Source organism: Nipponia nippon, unplaced genomic scaffold (assembly GCF_047370975.1).
Source record: "Nipponia nippon isolate SJK-2023a ecotype South Korea unplaced genomic scaffold, ASM4737097v1 scaffold_18, whole genome shotgun sequence".
Taxonomy (NCBI): Eukaryota; Metazoa; Chordata; class Aves; order Pelecaniformes; family Threskiornithidae; genus Nipponia; species Nipponia nippon.
Genome location: NW_028262334.1, coordinates 3837455 through 3856967, shown reverse-complemented (window position 1 = coordinate 3856967; position 19513 = coordinate 3837455). Strand labels below are relative to the sequence as shown.

The 19513-nt window shown below is 53.6% G+C and overlaps 1 protein-coding gene across 4 annotated transcripts; it reads left to right on the top strand.

Moving 5' to 3' along the window:
* Nucleotides 1–1979: 1979 nt before the first annotated feature.
* Nucleotides 1980–17771, top strand: ABCB9 (ATP binding cassette subfamily B member 9). 4 transcript variants are annotated; one of them, XM_087754469.1, is made up of 13 exons: nucleotides 2005–2082; nucleotides 2902–2999; nucleotides 3649–4342; nucleotides 4727–4841; nucleotides 5353–5483; nucleotides 6817–7022; nucleotides 7973–8170; nucleotides 9786–9914; nucleotides 11285–11473; nucleotides 12048–12221; nucleotides 13626–13785; nucleotides 14617–14753; nucleotides 15947–17771. In XM_087754469.1, exons 3-13 carry the CDS (start codon nucleotides 3730–3732, stop codon nucleotides 16283–16285), a joined length of 2391 nt encoding a protein of 796 aa, XP_087610595.1. In that variant the 5' UTR covers nucleotides 2005–2082; nucleotides 2902–2999; nucleotides 3649–3729; the 3' UTR covers nucleotides 16286–17771. The 4 variants fall into 4 exon arrangements, with proteins under 4 accessions (XP_087610597.1, XP_087610594.1, XP_087610595.1 ...); XM_087754471.1 differs by lacking the exon at nucleotides 2902–2999 and having other exon boundaries at nucleotides 1980–2082; nucleotides 5437–5483; XM_087754468.1 differs by lacking the exon at nucleotides 2902–2999 and having other exon boundaries at nucleotides 1980–2082.
* Nucleotides 17772–19513: the final 1742 nt, after the last annotated feature.

Here is a 19513-nt window from a genome sequence, read left to right as displayed (position 1 = left end):
GCCAGGGAATAGCAGCAGTAAAACAGGACAGGAGGGAGGAGGCCTGGGAGCTGAACATGTGGGATCTATTCCCAACTGATCCCTTTGGCAGCTCAGGCTGGCTAGCTCGGATTCCCTTCTTGTGAAACGGAGATGCACATCATGGCACAGGGCAGTAAGAGCTCCGTCTTGGTAATGCCAAAGCATCCTGCCCTGTCCGTAAGGGCACTTCTGGTGTCCAGGTCGCTGACGTTTGCCTGCAGATGGGCCAGGATTGGGGTTGTAATTAACAGGAGGTGATAAAAGCTTCCTTTGGCTCTGTGTTACTCCAGCCTAGATCTCTTTCTGCCCTCTACTGATGGAGAACTAACGGCTCCTCTGAGCACCACCATGAAATCACAATTTCTTAATGTAAGATCTCCTGCTAGTTTGGGGTTGGTGAGAATAAGGCTGGAAAGACCTTGCTTAGTCCCTCCCTTGCCCCAGGGTGCAGCCAGCTGTGCTGGCGCTTGCTGGCACAGCCTTGGCTTGCCAAGCTGAGCTCTGCGTGCTGCAGTGCTGACCCTCGCTTGCCGAGCTCGCGTGAGACAGAGGCGAGCTGATTTTTAAGTGGTGTCTCAAGGCCCAACCCAAGCAATCTGCTTTACAGGTGATCGCCAACATGACCACAGCCTACAAGCGGGAGCGGAAGAGCATGAAAAGGAAAAGTCGGGGCCTGCCCTCCCTTGCTTTCAAAGTGGAAGACAATGTGTTTGGGAGCAGCGCTGCCAGCTCCCTGAAGAAGCTGAAGAAGGGCCAGTTTGTGTCGTTTCAGATCGAGACGGTCCTGCCACCTGAGCAGAGTATGGCCAGCGTGAAGAAAACCAGTTAGCCCCTGGGGCTTTTCTTGGGGCCCGCAGGGCTGGGGACAGTAGCGCGAACTGTCCCTGAGGTTTGTGGCCCAGCTGCATGGGAGTCCAGGGTGCAGACGTGCCTGCTCTGTCCTGGGGAGACGGGAAGGGGAAGGTTCAGACAAAGGTGTCTGTTCAGTCCCTTCCCGGTCCAGATTTGCCCTTGGGCCATCCCTCCGACCCAGGGAAGTGGCACCATCCTCATTTACCCTTTGGCAGCGAGAGACTCGGTCTTGCCAAAAAAGCTCCACCTTGCCTACGGCGTGGAAACTGCCCTTTTGGGAGTACTTGCATCAAGCCCGGGGAGTGATCTGGGTGTAGGTGAGGAGAGAACCAGAAACTACAGCTGGCTTAGCCATGTTGCAGTTTGTTTCCTGCAGCTGAAAACTGTCCTCCCCACTGTCCGCCTGAACAGGGAAGAGTCACGCCAGGTCTCACTGCATTCCTGGTGGACATGGGAATGGCTTGAAGTGAGCTTTTTTTTAGTTTTAAGCACTAATTAGCAGAAATAAAATTGATAATAGAACGTGATCTTTTTATTTTTGGTTATCCAGGCAGAGAAAAATGAATTTTTCCTTTGTAACATCGCCATTCTATTCTCTCCAGAAATGGAGTGAACTCCAGGAACTCTGTAGTCTGTTCCTACACTGGCGAGGGTTATAGGGGTGTTTTTAAGACCAGCACTCCAAAAATAGGGTGAAACTTTGCCACCGTGACACCGACCAGCCCCTGTGTCACCTGTACAGCCCAGCTGGATGCAGAGATGGCGGCCAGGGAAGAGCATGAGCATTGCCATCCCTCCAGAGCTGGTGCGGGGACTTGAAGGGGAAAAATAATTTATAAACTGGATTTCTTGAAACCGGATTCCTCTCTGCATTAGGGGTTAATTTAAAACCCTGTTGAGCCCCTCTTTAGGGGTTAATTTAAAGCCGATGTTGAGCCCTTGTCCTGGTTGTTTTTAAAGCCCAATCGTGTGTTGTATTTTCCCCCTCTGCTGCAGAAATGAAATAAAACCAATAAAATAATATACAAATTAAAAAAAAAAAAAAAAGTTAATCCGCGGGCGGGGCCGGGGCCGCGCCGCAGCGAGGGGGCGTGGCGAGGGGCGGGGTCACGGCGGAGGCCACGCCCCCTCCCGACCTTGTTCCCGGGACGCGCCGCCGCCGCCGGGCCGGGCCGGGCAGGGCAGGACCGGTCCCCGCCGCCGCTGCCGGTAAGACCCCGTCCGGGCGGGTCGGGACCGCGTTGCCCTTGCGCTGCAAATGAGGGAAACCGTGCGTTTCCCTCCCCGCTCCCTTGCTATGGCGGGCGCGGCCCTTCCCGGGCGTCTCCCCCGGGAGGAGCATCTCGTACGGGGGGAGGCAGGGATGAGGCTGGGGACCTTCGGCATCTCCAGCTTTGTAGCTGGGGACACCTTTGCGGATGGCAGGGAGCTGCGGTGGCCGCCTCCTCCTCCTCGTCCTCCTCCTTCTCCTCCTCCTCCTCCTCCTCCTCCTCCTCCTCCTCCTCCTTCTCCACCGGGCCGGATCCGCGCAGCTTTGCAGCGGATGGCAGCAGCGAGCGCCCTGGGAAGCGTGTCCAGCTCCTCCCTGACACCGCTGCTCTGCTTTGCCTCCAGCTCTCCTTCCCGACCCACCCCACAAACCCCCGTTCTTCCCCAGATTGCAGCCTCTGCCCCGTTTTCCTCCACTTTTTAGCTTTTTATCCCACCTCCCTGGCCACCGAGCCGCTCTTGGCCAAGGGCACTGCTTGGCTGGTGCCGTGGGCTGCCCTTTTCCCTGTGGTTTGCTTTCGGGCGGCTGCGGAGGCGGCTGCGGTCACGCAGGCCAGAGCGTGGCCGACGCATGGCATCCTTTGTGCCGTGCCTTCTGCACCGTGCACCGTCACCAGCTGCTTGGCCAGCACAAATCTGAGGATCGGGCACCTCCCTCGTCCCCATGCACGGCATCTCTGGGCGCAGCGCAGGAGCAGGCGAGCAGCTCACTTGGTTTAAAAGAAGTCGAGCTTTTCACCCTTTTCTGTGTCAATTCAGATCCAGCCCCACCATCGCTGCTGCCGGTCAGATCCACGGGTGACAGCGAAGGCGGCGTCCCGCCCCGGAGCTTCCTTCTCCCATGGGACGCAGCTATGGTTTCCCAACCCCCTTTTAATTTCCTCTTGGGATTTTTGTTGTGTCGCTGAATTGCGCAGCAGGTTTAGTGGGTTACCCCAAATTAATATTCAAGGGGGCTGAGGACAGCAAGGCATGACGGGCTGCTGTTCCTATAATTTATTCTTTTTTTGATGAAGGGGATTTGTTACAAAGCTGAGCTGCTCTTCATTCTGCTTTCATATGGTTTTGACTGAGTGCTCGGTTTCAGCTTTGTCCTGGGAAAGGTGGGGAGGGACTCTCAGATCGCAAACATCGCGTTTAGCACCTGCATGGCCCCGTAGCGCAGGACACGTGGGCTGCACAGGTGTCCCAGCATCACCCAGCTGCCGGGGACCTCGTGGCCCCGCAGCCACCACAGCAAGCGGGGACAAAGTTTCCCACCGAGATGCGCAGATTTCTGCTGTGGGATTCAGGATGGGTGCAGGCTTCTGGGAGGGAAGTTTGTCTTCATTTGTGCTTCTCGTTTTATGAAATATCTTGGAGTGTATGCAGCAAGGGAGGGGAGGACGTTTGGGGTCAGGGTGGGCTGGTGGGGAGCTGGCATGGTTGTCCCCCCATCCTGCTTCCCTTTCCCCACCACCTCCCTGGGGCAAATAACAACCCCATCCCCTTCTTCTCACCCCGCAGCAGAGGCCAACATGACCACGTCCTCCCCGTGCTAGGGCTGCCCCCCGCCACCTCGGTGACGTCCCCAGCCCAGCAGCGAGGATGCGTGCCTGGAAGGCGGTGGCCAGCACGCTGGCGCTCAGCGGGGCCGATGTGGTGGTCACCACGCTGCTCTACGCCCACGGCCGGGGCGGCCGGGATGTCCTGCAGGACCTGCGGCACTTCAACATCTTTAACTCACTGCTGGACATCTGGGGGGGCTGCCTCTACCGCAGCTGTGTGCTGCTGGGGGCCGCCATTGGGGTGGCCACCAACACGGCCTACGGCCCCCGGCGCCTCAGGGCATCGCGGACCTTCATCGCCGTTGTCTGCCTCCTCATGGGTATCTACATGATGGTGAAGCTGCTGCTCTACTCGGAGGTGCGGAGGACCATCAGGGACCCCTGGTTCTGGGGGCTCTTTGCCTGGACCTATGTGGCGCTGGCGGCCACCTTCGGGCTGTGGCAGCTGCTGGCCTGTGTCACCTCCTCCCGCGAGGCGCTGGGGCCCAGCTCCGAGTCCCGCGCCGAGGCAGAGGAGAGCTGTGACGGCGGTGCCCCAAGGGACAAGCGGGAGGAGGCGGCGGGTCCCACCATCCATAAGCTGCTGTCCTACACCAAGCCGGATGCCTTCTTCCTGGGCATTGCCTCCTTCTTCCTCCTCGTGGCCGCACTGGGTGAGAGAAGGGACTGGGGGGACCGCAGTGTGCTCCCGTCCTCACTGGGAAGGAAAGAGCCACGGTGGGGGGACTTGGCAGCATCCCAGGCTTGCTTTTTTGGGTGCGCTGGGTGGCATGTCCCGCACAGGCTGGGTGAAAAATGTAATGGGGCAAAAAAAAATGCAATAGGGGATAAAACGCAATAGGGGATAAAATACACTGGGGAATGAAACATCCCTGCGTGCCACTCAGGGCTGTGCCTCCTGAGACATCTCATGCAATGGCTGAGTATCTCTGTGGTGGGGATGGCGTTGTCCACAGGCCATCGCAGTTGGACATACAGGTCCTGTGCCGATCCTGCGCGGTGGGGCTGAAACCCCATGTCCTGTGCTTGTCCGGCAGGGGAGACCTTCCTGCCCTACTACACGGGGCTGGCCATCGACGGCATCGTGGTGCAGAAGAGCATGGACCGCTTCTCCACGGCAGTGCTGGTCATGTCGCTGCTTGCCATAGGAAGGTAATCGCAGGGGCTGGTTTTGGCCCTGGCGAGGAGGAGTTTGGGGTTCTCCCGCAGGAGCTTGCAGTGGCAGCGGTGGGCACGAGCTGTCTCACCTGCAGCCGCTCCACTGGGTCCCTGCCAGACCCCAGGGATGTGCTTTGATTTCTCTGCGCCGTCACGGTGCAGAGAGGCTGTGGTGGCAGTCACAAGGCCATTGCATAGCCCTCCGTGTCCGTCTACTAGTGGTGGGGGAGCAGAAGCAGACACAGGGAACGGGCTCCCTGGGGAACATCGGTCTGGCAGCGCTGCATCTCCTCCCGAAACTTGTTACTACCAGGGTTAGGACCAGCCGTCCCCATGCTGGTAGCGCCCAGAGGAGGTGTGGGCTGGATTAGTCATTGCTTCCTGGGGTGGAATGTGGTACCCGCACAGCATTGCCCAAGCCCTTGGCCCGGGCGTCGGGGTGTTTGTGTTGCTGAGGAGCGGGTTTCGTGTCCATTGGTCTATAACGTTTCTTATCTGCAATTAGCTCATTTGCCGCAGGTATCCGGGGTGGTGTTTTTACGCTCATATTTGCAAGACTGAACATTCGCCTTCGCAACTGCCTCTTCAGGTCGCTGGTGTCTCAGGAGATGAGTTTCTTTGATGAGAATCGCACAGGTTGGTTCCTCTTTCCCCCGGATTTGCTCTAACCCCTCTATCCCATCCCAGTATTTTTTTTCCCCTTGGTTTGCCCTACCAGCACATAGCAGATTGGGGGCAGCTAGAGATGGCACCCAAATGCTTGTGTTCAGAAAGAGTGGCAGAAAGCTCTTCCCTTTCGGGTGGCTCCCACCATGGGGTTGGGACAGGATTGCCCAGCACCCTGGGGATGTCCCATTGCCACCAATCAGCCTGACATCCAGCAGCCCCAAGGCTGACGTGTTCATCTCCGTTCATCCCCAAAACACCTACTTTTCTCCTCCCGTGCCTGCTGGTCGGCCGCTCTCCTGCTCTGCTCTGGGCATGGGAAACCTCAGATGTGTGAAGCTTGCTGGGCATGCTTGTGGCTTTCCCTGCTTGCCATTCAGTCCTGTCCTGGTCCATGCCGCTCTGGTGTGGTCCCAGCCCGCTGTAACTTTTCCCACATTTAATTTCTTCTCAGTGATATTTTTAGTTTTGAGGCTATTGCCATATTTAGCAATCGCTGCATGGTGCCCTGGTAGCTGAGGACACCGGAGATGTTATTGTAAGTGGGATATGGGTAACCCTGGACTAATACTTACACAAAAGCACAGGAGGTCAGCTGGACTCAAACACGGGCCAAGCATTTAGGAATTCAGGGTGATGTTTGCTGGCTGTAACGTTCAGTTCCATCAAAGGACACCACAGAAGCTTTGCCCCTTCGTAGCTAGACCCACGTCCTCAGGGTCACTTGGGTCGGCTCCAGGCTACAGGGCACATGGCTAAACCCAAACAGCCCTCTCCGAAGCCGCCTCATGCTCCTCCACAGGGCATGCTGTGCCTGGCCCTGGCTGGTCCTGCCAGGACGGCAGGGAAAGGTGCCAGCAGTCCCTGGCAAGCTCCTGGAGACATTTAGAAATGAACTTGGGGCTGGGTTGACAGCTCTGGAGGTGCATTCAGCAGCCCAGCAAACGCTCCACCCACAGACCCGCTGCCCCTCTGTGTGCCCACAGGGTGCCCTCTGGTGTAGGGTGCTGCTGCAGTCCCCTTTGCTGTCCTGCAGCCATCCTTGGTGACCCAGGGACGTAGCTCATGCCTTCAGATGCATTTCATGTCCCTCATGCATGCAGCAATTCAAGCTCCTCTGTTTTGCTTCGCATCCACAGCGGTGGAGAGTCACCCCACTTCCATGCCGCCCTTCAGACCCCCAGCAAGGGGTGGGTTGAATGGGGAGCTCTGTCTGTCCTCTGGCATGGGACATGGGACACCGCTAGGCAGTGACCTGCTGTGGTGACGTGTCCCTGCTCTCCCCAACCCCTCATTGCTGCAGGGGATGTCATCTCCCGCCTGACATCGGACACGACCATCGTGAGCGACCTGGTCTCCCAGAACATCAACATCTTCCTGCGCAATGTGGTGAAGGCCACAGGGGTGATCTTCTTCATGTTCAGCCTCTCCTGGAAGCTCTCGCTCGTCACCTTCATGGGCTTCCCCATCATCATGCTGGTGTCTGATGTCTATGGGAAGTACTACAAGGTAGGCAGGAGAAGCTGGCATGGCCATGGTGTGCCACAACGCTGGGCTGTTCCCCTTGTGAAGCCATCGCGGAGATTGTGGGTGGCCTTGGAGCTGGTGGGACTGATGCTCGGGTGCTTTGCTGCCAGCAGTTGGGGCAGGAAGGCGGCATTAAACCTGTATGGGTATAGCCTCGGCTCTTACCTTGCTTCATGCTCAGGAGTGGAAGCATCTCAGGTCTGACAGGAGAGGTAGCTTAGCCGTGGGATGTCGCATATGCGCCTGCCTGTCCTCATGCAATCTGTCCTCTCCCCTCCCTTTGGAGTGATGGGTGGGGGTTAAACCCAGGGCCGAGCTTCCTCCCTCTGCCTGGGGCTAGTGTGGGCCAAAGGCCATCTCCTGTGGCTAATACTGTGTCCCACGGACCATGCGAGTCCTGCACTGCTGCTCCCTGCATCGGTTATTGGAGCTTTCCACTGTGCTGGGGATGTGGCATGCAAAGGTGCTGCCAAAGCAGGGCCCTTGGGTGCTGCCTCTCCTGGCCGTGGCTCCTCCTGTGGGTCAGGCACTCATGAGAGGAGCGGAGCTGCCCTTGGTCTCCAGACCTGTCCCTGACTTGGGAACTCCTGGAAGGGCTCCTGGGCCAGGCTGACCCTCTCCCATCAGGGCACCGGGAGCAGCGGCTCTGCCGCAGGCTTCCTAAGTGACCCTGGGCATGGCACTTCACCTCCTGCAGCCCAGGTCCCTCCTCAGGGACAGCACGACGAATCTGTTCCCCTCCTGGCACAGTGCCCCAGGCTGTCCTGGGGTGTGGGATATAGCCCAGTGCTCAGCCTTGTTGCCCATGGCCTTGGAAAATGTCACCGTGCCACCTTTTCCCAAGCCCAGCAGAGCCCGGGGTGTGCAGGGAGAGGTGCCACAGGCAGCCTGGCGCCCGCTGAGCCCCCTCTGCCTCCCCCCGCTCCCCGCAGAAGCTCTCCAAGGACGTGCAGAACGCCCTGGCCAAGGCCAACAACACTGCTGAGGAGACCATCTCGGCCATGAAGACCGTCCGCAGTTTTGCCAACGAGGAGGCAGAGGCGAACGTGTACTGGCAGAAGCTGCAGCAGGTGTACAAACTCAACAAGCGGGAGGCCATGGCTTACACCTACTACGTCTGGTCCAGCGGGGTAGGTGGCCAGCGCCAGCGCTTCCCCATGTGGGGCTGGGGACGGGCAGGGCACGTTGCTTCGGATCCCAAAACACACATGGCTTGATGTGCATGCATCTCCTTTGCTTCTAGGGAGCTTTGCAGGGTGAGCCCAGCCTTGATGTCCGCTGCCTGTAATCCCCTGTCTCTTAATTTATTTTTTTTTTTTTCACTTATCAAAAAACATATTCCATTCCCTCTTAGGGCAGTGCTGCATCGTGCCACTGAACGGTCTGTTTTCTCTTGCAAATAAGAATATAATTGATAACTGCTCAAGGTCATGGAAAACCCTGTGTTTCTGTGTTGCTGCATTGCGTGCCTGTGCCAGCTCATCTCCAGGGCTCCGGCTGGGAAATAGCCGTGGCGTTGGTTGAGCTTCTGCTCAGAAAGAGAGATTTTCTGTGTGTGGGTGGTGGCAGGGGGAGGCTGCTGGGGTTTGGATTTGGGGTTTTTTGAGGTTTTTTTTGCAAAATGCTTTTTCATCATTCAAGACCAGATTGTTTGGGACTTCTACATCGGCTGCTAACTAAGGCTGTGCAAAACCCTCACGTGAGAGGCTGCCCTTATCTCTGCACATTCAAGGATCTAAGTAGCCTCTGGTGAAGGGTTTGCGAGTTATGGTGCCCTCGTGCAGCTGTGGGAGACTTTATGGCTTCCCAAGTTTGGAAGCAAAATTTGAGCATTTTTAGCATTGTTTCTGAGCTCCCAGGTGAAACCAGAGCGTGAACTGGGTCACACAGCACAGATCCCACTGAGTCAAAGGTGGCAAAACCCCTCAAAAACTGCTTCTGCGGGGCTCACGTAGAAAGAAGCCGATGGATTTAGCACAGCCCTGGTAGAATCCTTCTCGGAGGGAACACAGGACCTTGAGGTCAGATTGTGGCAGAGCAATAGAGGAGGAATTTTTTTCCCCAGTATTTTTGTCTGTGTGAATTTACAGCCTGTCCCGCAAATGTCACACAGAGCACCAGGGCATCGCCACTTTCCTGAGCACCCAGGCAGCGTGGAACAAAACCAGCTGAATAAAGGCAGGGGCTGGTATTTGTCATATCAGAGCTGATCTGTCTCCTTTCTAGAGTAGGTGGTACCCCCCCACACTGATTTCAGGCAAGAGTTGAGGTTGTGCTTCAGGGACTTGTACATGCCAGGAGGATTTTTGCATTAACTCTTGGCTTGATTTTGTGCTCTAAATGAAAATGTGTCACATTCATATAACAGAAGGTTTATTTTAGTGGTGAGGTGACTGCATGTGTTGGATAATTTGAGTGTAGATTATTATGCTTGAGGACGTTAGTCTTGAGATGCTCTATTATTTCAGGTAAATTTTCCCTCCTTGGCTGTTGCCTGTCTGAACTTCTGTTCTGTTGAAAGATCCCAGCCCAGTGCCTTAAATCAGCCCCTGTACTGAAGTTGTTTTTCCCTTCTCATATCCATGCTCGCTGCTAGGGCTGTCAGCTGTACGCTGTCAGGGATGCTCAGTTTGGGGCTCAAAGAATAAATGTCAGCACATGTATTGTGGGCTGTTGTGTGAGTAATTACAAATGCACCAAAATGCAGTTGTCCTTGCTGATTTTGGGGTCTTTTCTTGCTTTCAGCTGACCCTCCTGATCGTCCAGGTCAGCATCCTTTACTACGGTGGGCACCTCGTGATCTCTGGGCAAATGACAAGCGGAAACCTGATATCCTTCATCATTTATGAGTTCGTCTTAGGAGACTGCATGGAGGTGAGTTTGGTTTCTCCCTCTGGGCTACCCTGTATCAAGATGATACTTGTCTTCTAGAAAGTCCCAGGGCAGTCGCAGGGCTAGATCCAGTGTTGACCTCCCTGTGATGCATTTCCTTGGCGCTGTGGCTTTGCCCACCGCTGGGCTCATTCTCCCCTCTGCTCCCCGCTCCCCTCCTGCTGTGGCCTCACAACCTGAACGCACCTGAAGCAGCTCATCCCCCAATAAGGCAATCGGGACCAAAGGGGTCAGGTTGGCCCTGCTGAAGGGCAGAGTCCTGGCTGCCTCCCAAGCACGTTTCCTGGCATGAAGGATGCAGGGATTACAAAGCTGCCTGTTAAATTTCAGGCTTCATTAAAAACTTAATTATGTTACCTTCCCCCCCCCCCCGCCCCCCCCCGGAATAGGCTGCAAGCTGCTGCGTTGGCAGTGCGTTAGCAAGATGGGATTGTGGGTGGGATGGTAGAGCCCACCCGGGGCTGCCTTCCCCTTGCAAAGGCGTAAGCTTGGCTAATTGAGGCAGAAACGATCAAGTCGAGGTTTCCTCGCAGCCAAGTGTGGTTTCGGCAGTGCTTCAGCCTTCACGCAGCAGCAGAGCAGAGCTGGAGGCAGCATGCCTGGCTTTCACCATCTGTTTGGATGACTGCAGGCTCTGGTGGTGTTTTCAGGCTGTGTTTTTGGTGTGTTTGGGTTGGGTTGGGTTTTTTTTCCCCTCCTGATGGGAGGGGCAGTTGCAGTACAAGCTGTTCTGCAGCTCTGCGTTTAATATTGAAAAGAGCCGACATGATGGGGCATTTATCCCAGCGAAGCCGGTGTCAGCGTGCAGCAGTTGTAGTTGGGAAAGCGCAATGGTAAATCCACTAGGCCCATATCCCGGCAGGGAACAGCCATATCAGCTGCCAAACGGTTGTCTACAAAGGTCCAGCCTGAAGCTGCTCTGCGTTTGTGCTAGGGAACGAGCCGGCTGCCCTCAGGAGCTGGTGCGATGTGCTGCCGTACGTGGACTGTTCAATGATTGGGTTGAGGAGCTGCTGGTCTTGAGCAAAGAGAGATAGGTGGAGGATTCTGGTGGAAGCTTGGGTCATGTATCTCCTGGCATACATCTTCTCTTCCCAATCAGTCTGTTTCCTTCTTCTGTTCCCCTCTGGGTCTACCCATGCACAAACCCCTCTAGATGCCCTTTCCCTGGATGTGTCCATATATCCGCTCTGTACACTGCATAGGGGAAAAGCTTTCTTTTTCTGTGTCTGATGACTGTAGTTAATGTCAGATGATAGACTTGGGAAAGCTTCAGCCGTTCTCCTTACAATTCACACCAATTGCCTTTTCCATCGCACGGGAGGGTCTCACCGTTGCCTCTTCCCTTCCAGTCTGTCGGCTCTGTCTACAGCGGCCTGATGCAGGGAGTGGGAGCTGCCGAGAAGGTGTTCGAGTTCATCGACCGCAAGCCAACCATGGTGAATGACGGGTCGCTGGCCCCAGACCATGTGGATGGGAAGGTGGAGTTCAGAAATGTGACATTTTCCTACCGCACTCGCTCTGCAACGCAGGTTCTCCAGGTGAGCCTCGCGGGCACAGAGCATTTCCCACGCCACGAGGCATCACGCACTGCTTCTCCATCGCAGCAGTAACCGATCCCCAGCCCACGGGAAATGTCAGCTGCCCTTTTGGAGATGCGTAAAGGCAGGCTCAACGGCATGCTGGAAAACAGATTATAAGGAATAGCGGATGTTTAGGGCTGGCCTTCCCTACAAGGAATGAGATTTATTAATAAAACCCTTGTTCCCCGCTCAGGCATTAAACACGTCAGTATGGTACAGGGCTTTGTGCCAAGCTGTCTCAGACCGTTTCCATGGGAGAGGGGCTGGGGTCACGGGGCAGGGAGAGGCAGCAAAGAGATTAGTTTGCTTTGCAGTTTTTAGAGGTCTTGCTACATCAGCAGGCAAATTTGAAGCAATTTTGGAGGCTTCTTGCTTCCTCAGAGCCAGGAGAGATGGCTGATGTGGCACATCACCAAGGTGGAGGGTCACCGTGGCCAGATTTCAGCTACCTTTCTTGCATAGTGCCCGAGCCACTGCCCCGGGACCCTGGGAAAAGCCAGGACCTGAGCATGCTCTCCCTTCCATGTTGCAGAATGTGTCCTTCACCCTGCACCCTGGCAAAGTGACAGCGCTGGTGGGTCCTTCGGGGAGCGGGAAGAGCTCCTGTGTCAACATCCTGGAGAACTTCTACCCTCTGCAAGACGGGCAGGTGCTGCTGGACGGGCGTCCCATTAACATGTACGATCACAAGTACCTGCACTCAGTGGTACGAGCGACTGATACGTGTATTCTAGCTATCGCCTGCTGTGATCAGAGGGGATGGATGGTAGCATTGCATGTTACTTTGGATTTGATCTGGCAACTTCTGAAATGTCCAGAAAACTGGAGGCTGGAGGTGGTCCAGGAAATGAATTCAGATAATTCGTGGGGGTGGAAGGGAAAGGGATGGAGAATGGTTTCATGGGGAGGGGGAAGTCTTCTGAAAACAGAACAAGAAACATGTTTTGTTTTGTATATTTTGGCCAACACAGTAGAAATATGTTTTTAGTTGTTGGATTAATTATCGTCTAAATTGGGTTTGGAAAAAAAGTGTTTTGCATTCCTCCAGCACTTGCTACCTTAAAATCTTAAAGTAATTCTCAGCTAAAGGGGAGTTAAACCTCTCGGGATCCTGGCAGCAGCTGGAGCACCGGAGGGGCTGGGTGGTTTGCCCAGGATAGAGGTCCAGGCCCCTCAGCTCTTGTCTGTGTGTCAGCACAGATCAGCCTTCATCTCCTCTGCAAGTAACTGCCTTCTTTGTTTGCCCCCAGAGCGAATGGCCTCACCAGTCAGCAGGAAAACCTGAAAACAATTGATCAGAGACAGGCTGGAAAGCCAAAGTCAGTGTGACTAATTTACATTCCCTGCCCGTACTGAGTGAAAATTAGAAGACAAGCAAGCCTTTCAGTTTAGAAAGCCTAGTGTGGTGTTAGGAGCATGGGGAGAAGTCAATTAAAATATGACACTGTCCCGCTGGCTCTCTTCATGCCCAGTTCTGAGCAATAATTTGCAGGGTTCAATTTATTTTAATATTGAGTGTTTGACAAAGCAGGCTGAATGTGAGAGTGAGCAACAGCGGCTGTAAGGTAGGACAGGGAGGCTGTTGCTAAGCAATTAAGGAATTGCAGCAGCTACGTCCGTAACTTGCTAATTTTGAATTAAAAGATGCAGGAGGGCTCATTCACATGGCCTAAGCGTGATTGCTGGCCTTGAATGGAAAATCAGCAAGGCCCTGGGAGAGGATCTCTCCCGCCTGTCTTGTCCCAGCAACTGGTTTCCCATACTGGGAAAAGCAAACAGTGATGGGAATGACAGGTCTGGAGCAAAACCACAGCAGGGTCTTGGAGGGGGAAGCCTGTCCCAGATGCCAACGTACCAGCATGACATCAGTTTTCTTTCCTGTGAAATGGTTTCCCAGCAGATGATGCAAACTGGGCTGGGGCTGCCGCTGGGCACCCCATCATTAGCATCCTCACTGGAAGCTCACATTGAGGCACTTGTCTGTCTTGGTTTAATGGTGAGGCTCTGCCTGCTTGAGTCCTTACCCAGCAGGAACAAATGCCAATGATCTGAGACACTGGCTAGTGTGTCTTCTGCTCCCAACCGCCTGCTCTTCCCTTCCTTTGTGCAGATCTCCCTGGTAAGCCAAGAGCCAGTGCTGTTCGCCCGCTCTATTGCGGATAATATTTCTTACGGCTTAACTTCAGCCTCCTTCGAGTCGGTTGTTCAGGCTGCCCAGAAGGCCAACGCACACGCCTTCATCACGGAGTTACAAGACGGCTACCACACAGGTACCAAAATCCCTCCGTTTGCACTTGAAAACATTTTGTGCCTAGGGAAGGCAGAACCTCTCCCCTCGGGTGGAAAGTCAGGCAGGTAGTGACGGACACGAGCCTGTGGCAGCTCGGAGGCCCTGTAAAGGCAGTTACATGGAGAGGTGCAGCACCCTGGCTGCCTTTTGGGGTGACTGAGCTGCCGCAGGATTTCTGATCCCATCCCGGGCGAGCATTTCTGCTGCTGCTCTGTGGCAGTAGGATGAGTGTCCCCCATCCCGTCTGGACCAGTCTGGCTCCCAGTGCCTGGCAATGTTACGGAGATGTGGCACTGGCAGTCTCGCTGTTTTTCAGTGCCATGACCAGGAGAAAAGCCCAGAACCCAAGCAGTTAGCTGTGTACCGCCCCGCCTGCATAGGGAGAAAAGAAACCTGTGATAAATCCATAGTAATAAAAGCTGATGTGTTTGTGACAGCGGGACTTTGTGAGGAGGCAGGTCAGACTGATGATAGTTCATGTTTATGGGAGCCAGCAGTGATGCAGCTGCATGGGCCAGGGCAGGAGCGGGGCTCGGGGTTTGGATGATCTTCCAGGCTCAGGGACTTCTCTGCGTTATTTCCATGAGCATCAGTGCTTCAGACCTTGGGACAACAGCGGAGGACTTGCTGCTGGAGGGAAGGACTGCAGCCTCGGGGATGTTTACTCATTTAAACTGTTCTGCCAAGTGCACAGAAGTGTTTACCTGGTCTTTGCTTCAAACACCATCCTGATGCTGCTGGCTGAGAGCTGAACTTGGTGGCAGCTCTTGATTTTTATTTTCACCCTTTCCTCTCCCTCTTGACCCAACAGAGGCAGGTGAAAAAGGAGCCCAGCTGTCAGGTGGCCAGAAGCAGAGAGTGGCAATTGCCAGGGCCTTGATCCGAACCCCCCCCATCCTAATCCTGGATGAAGCCACAAGTGCATTGGATGCGGAGAGTGAACATGCGGTGAGTAGGTGACTCAGGTGTTTGGGCCAAAGAGGCAATCTGGGTTTGGAGGCAAGACTAGCTCCAATTTCCAGCCTGTGGACAAGCTTAGTCTTGACACGGTGCAATCAGAGGTTTGGGTAAGACGCTAATTCCTGAGCAGAAATTTGCTTCCCACACTGCTGTAGCCACCAAGAAGAGAATAATCCTGTGCTCACAGCAGCCAGTGCCTGGCAAACCTGATGAGATAGGGATCTCTGCCCATTTTTGAAATGTGAAAAGTGTTAATTGGCATACAGCAGCACTGTGCAGCCTTTTAGGACAACATACAGAGGAAGACCCTAAAAATGGTACTTCAGCAGGCAGAGTAGGACTGCCCGAGCTAAAATCCCAGCTGAGGCACCAAAGAAACCATGCTGGCAGGAAAGGCCCTGAGCTTTCTGTGAACTGAGCTGGGTTTATCTGTCTGGGATGTCACAACCAAACAGCTCTACCAGTAGCAGTTTGGCCTTGCTGGTTTAATGACATGAGGGAATGCTAGTTCAAGGTCGAGATGTGAGGACATGTCTCCCGGTCCCAGAGGATGAGCGCTGCCAGCCCATGGTGTGGGGCACCACAAGCATCTGACCTTGGAGCAGCTTGTGGGTGTGCAAGTCCTCAGCCACCTGTGTGGCATCTGATGCCAGCCAGGGGCTGGTTTTGGCTAGCCAGGGGTGTCAATGTGACATGTCGCTTGGTGGCCATCTGCCTGCTGTTAGACCTTAGTGCCATTGTCTGTCTTTTGGTGAGAAAACAACTCCCTCTTGCTTTGCCTTGATACACCTAGGAAATAGCTGTGCTTTTCTGAACAGCTGCGTTTACAAGGTATTGGCTTCCTGCAGTCCATGCCAACACCATGTGGCCTCCAAATTTGGGGCCCAGCTCTAACAAGAACCCAGCTTGCAGGATCAGACCTGGCAGTGCGTGTGTGCGTACCGCACCTGCGGGCTGGCTGGACTGAGATGGTCTTTTGGGCTGCAGGGCGAGAGCCAGGAGCTGGGATGGACATGCTGGTGCTGGTAGTGCTGCAGGGAGTCTTGTGGCTTCTGCGTAGCCAGAGGAGAGAGCAAACCTCCCATCCAGAGGTTTCTTAACACAGACCACAAAGCTGCTGTTCTTCCTTCCAAAGCGGAGCCAGTGACGCTCGGGCACTAACGTCTTCTCCTCCTGTGCAGATTCAGCAGGCGATTTACGGCGACTTGCAGAACCACACGGTGCTTGTCATAGCTCACAGGCTGAGCACTGTCGAGAAGGCACACAACATCATTGTGCTGGACAAGGGCCGCGTGGTGCAGCAGGGCTCGCACAAGGAGCTGATGGAAGAAGGAGGCCTTTATTCCAAGCTGGTGCAGAGACAGATCCTGGGGTTGGAGGGAGGCGGCGCCGACAGTCGCCAACCCGCAGCCCGGGGGGATTCAGCGAAGGCGCCCGGCGGGCTGGAGGAAGAGTTCAGGATAGACCATTCCCTGCCGGCCGTGGCACAGGACGATTACAACACCACAGCTCACAAGTGAGAGCGGCGAGGGCCGGCGCTTGAGACGCTTGCTGGGACGCTGAGACAGGAGGCGGCTTGCCGACGGGCTCGCGCGCTGCAGAACGACGCCCGTTTGCTCACCCACGCGCGTCACACACCCGTGCACACACAAACACACACTATAGAGCTTCCTGCATTACGGTCCGGCAGGCAGATGCCGGCTGGTTAAACAGGGAAACAGATTTGTTTGAGGGAGTTGGGTCTTTAGCAATTCCCAGCATTTCTACTGGGTTTCTTTTCTTACTACCAGTAATTCCTCTTGACTGGGACTTTTCTCCCATTGATATGCATGTGTAACTGCTATTAACTGTAATGGATGTTAAATGCATGCATGGAGGGGAAGATTGAAAACCCCTTCAGGAATTTCAGGGGGTGGCTTTTGTGGCTGGATAGAAAAACAGTGACTATAAACCAAGGTCCTGCTCCCACCATCAATCTATGGGGCCAATCCAAAGTCTGCTGAAGTCTGTAGGGAGCTTCCCTTTGGCTTCGGTGAAAACTGGATCACTCCCATGGGGCTGAACACCGGGAGAGTTTTGCACTGAGTGCCTGCAGGCTCAGGCTCACAACCATCGCTGCTGAGCTTGTATCGCGTAGTAACCATCCTTGCTGGAACGAGCCAGGGGACCGGGAGGCAGATGTTGCTTTCAGATTTGCTCTTGGTGCTTGGTGGGTGTTTGTTTTTAAGGATGAAAAGTTTTACCATAATTGGGTTAGGTTTTGGGTTTGGGGTTTTTTTTGTTTGGGTTCGTTTTTTGGTTTGTTGGGGTTTTTTTTATATATATTTGTGTGCACTGTGCAATGTCTGTCTGGCTCCAGCATCCATTGAAAATTGGTCTGTTATTCCAGAATTTTTTTTAACTCACAGCCCCGATGCTGGTTTGAAAAAAAACACTACTAAAGACAGGCATAAAATACTGAAAGACAGCACTTTATAAATCCCACCAAAGCTTTGTTCAGCTTCAGGCCATGCTAGCGACTTCACTGCATGGGAAATCCATACAGTCACTTTCCTTGAAGTCTGACTTCAGCTGCCTGAACTTTAAAATGTGTTTCTTTGAATATTATTTATTAACTTACTTTTAGTATGAGGGATAGAAAGAAATATGTTGCTCCTAGCCCTGTTGGGTAATGACTCTGGCTTAGTAGTGTTACCCTGCCATAGACTGGTGAAGAAACCTATGCAGCCAGGCAGGTGCTATTCAAAAATAGCATTTATACGGGGAAGATTGACTTCAGACTGTGCATAGTTAAGAAATTATCTCAAGCACTTTAGCTCTCATGTTTTCCGATATTTGAATGCTGCTGTGTTTTACTTTTCAGCATTTTTGCATTTTTTGTTGCTGGCGATGTTTTGTTTTGTTTTTTGGGTTTTCTTTGTTTGTTTGTTTAGTGATATTTTACAAACTCTTTAGTGTCCTTGAGGAGGGATGCTCAAAAAATAAAATACTACCTCTGCCACTCAACACTGAGCCAGTCTAGTGGGGGTGTTCTTTGCATTCATGGTTTTCAAGGTAACGTTCATCTGAGATGATGGCTGAATACAGCTGCACACTGCACATGTTCTGGCTCCCTTGCGGGGAACGAGAAGAACCTACAGAGAATTGGGTATGTAAAAGACTTCAGCATCTGATAATGGCTGTGAGCCCCAGCAGTAGGTATAACCTGTTTAAGAACTTGTTTTCATCCCGGATCCCATCCGGTAGACAGTCTCACACGAAAGGGCAGGCAGTCTAACCCGTTCTCAAAGCACAGTGCTTCGTGACTGGAATCTTTTTAGCTGCTTGCTTTTCTGGTATGATAAAAATCTGTGCCTCGGAAGAAGGAGAGCTCTCTCTGTCTTATCTCCCTCCACTTAGGAAACCTCTGTCGCGCTCTGAACTCCTCAGTTCACCACTTCAGTAAATGGCCAGTACATTCCTGCGTGATGAAAATTTGCACTGTGGGTATGAAGAGGCTGGGGGTTCCACCCAGCGCCGGAGGGCAAGTGATTAATTCTGCATTTTTATCAGTACCTGTGAGCAGCATGTGGCCAGTGGTTCATACAACTGGAATTAATTTCTGCTTAATTGAAAAACTGGGGGGGGGGAATTGGGTTACCTGGGAACTAGGGAACCGACTCACCCTGGGACGTGCTGGTAGGACAATGCTCGTTAGTACAAGAGATGTCAGAAAAGAAAATTTGATCGCATCGTGTGTGTCCCTCCCAGGCAGTGCTGCAAAAAGGGGAACTGGAGGATACAATCAGATTGGTTTTATTGCAAAGACTACAGTGAATTTCAGGGAGGGAGCCCTGCTTCCCAAGCCTGTTGTGATGATAATCCCAGCATTGTACTCCCAGGTCAGGTCCAAACAGCTTCAACTGAACTGGCACGTTGGAAACGGCAGATTGTCTTTGCTGGTGGCACCAGTCCAAGCTGATAACAGGGCCCGACTTTGTTCATTGCCACAGGTGCTGAATTTTCTCTTTTGCATCCAGATAACTCAAGGCTACTTTTCCACTGTGCCTTACATCTCGTGGCTTGAACAAGTCCTTTCATTGTGCTGTCGGTGTGTGACAAGTGGCTCTGCCTGCATGCTAAAGCCATGAGGGTTTTCTTACGGCTTGGAAGCCTGGTGGGAGCTCCACACACCACCAGGAACCCAGCCTTATTCATCTAATGCAGACATTTCTGCTGGCCCAGTACAACCCCTGTGACTGTACAGAAAATCCTGCTTTTCAAAATTATTCCAACTATGACTTCTTTTGGAAGTTAAAACTGGGGTCAGAGATGCCCGTTAGCCAACCCGGCAGTGAAGATGAGCTTAACCCGGTGCAGCAGTGGGAATTGCTCCAGTGCTGGAATATGACCCGACTCCTCGAGCTGTCTTGTCCCTTGGGCCTCGCTGTCTGTGGGCAGTCTCTGTTTTTCAGGCTATTCTCCTGGAAACAAGGCCACTGTTCCCTCTGAAACCCTGAACTGTAGTATTTTGTGGCTGTGGATTTGCCCAGAGTTGACATTTACATGGGAACGTGAACAAGATCTCTTCAGGAGCTTCTCAATTACAGCCACGCAGATAAGTTTCTTCTCCTCAAAAGGAAGAGTCTTCTCCGCGGGGAACTCGGATGGGTTTGTCTGAAACCTTAACTCAGGGAGCAGGGCTTGAAGACTGTCATGGCAGAGCTGGAAGCAATTAGGCATTTGAAAGCACAATTGATTACAAAGGT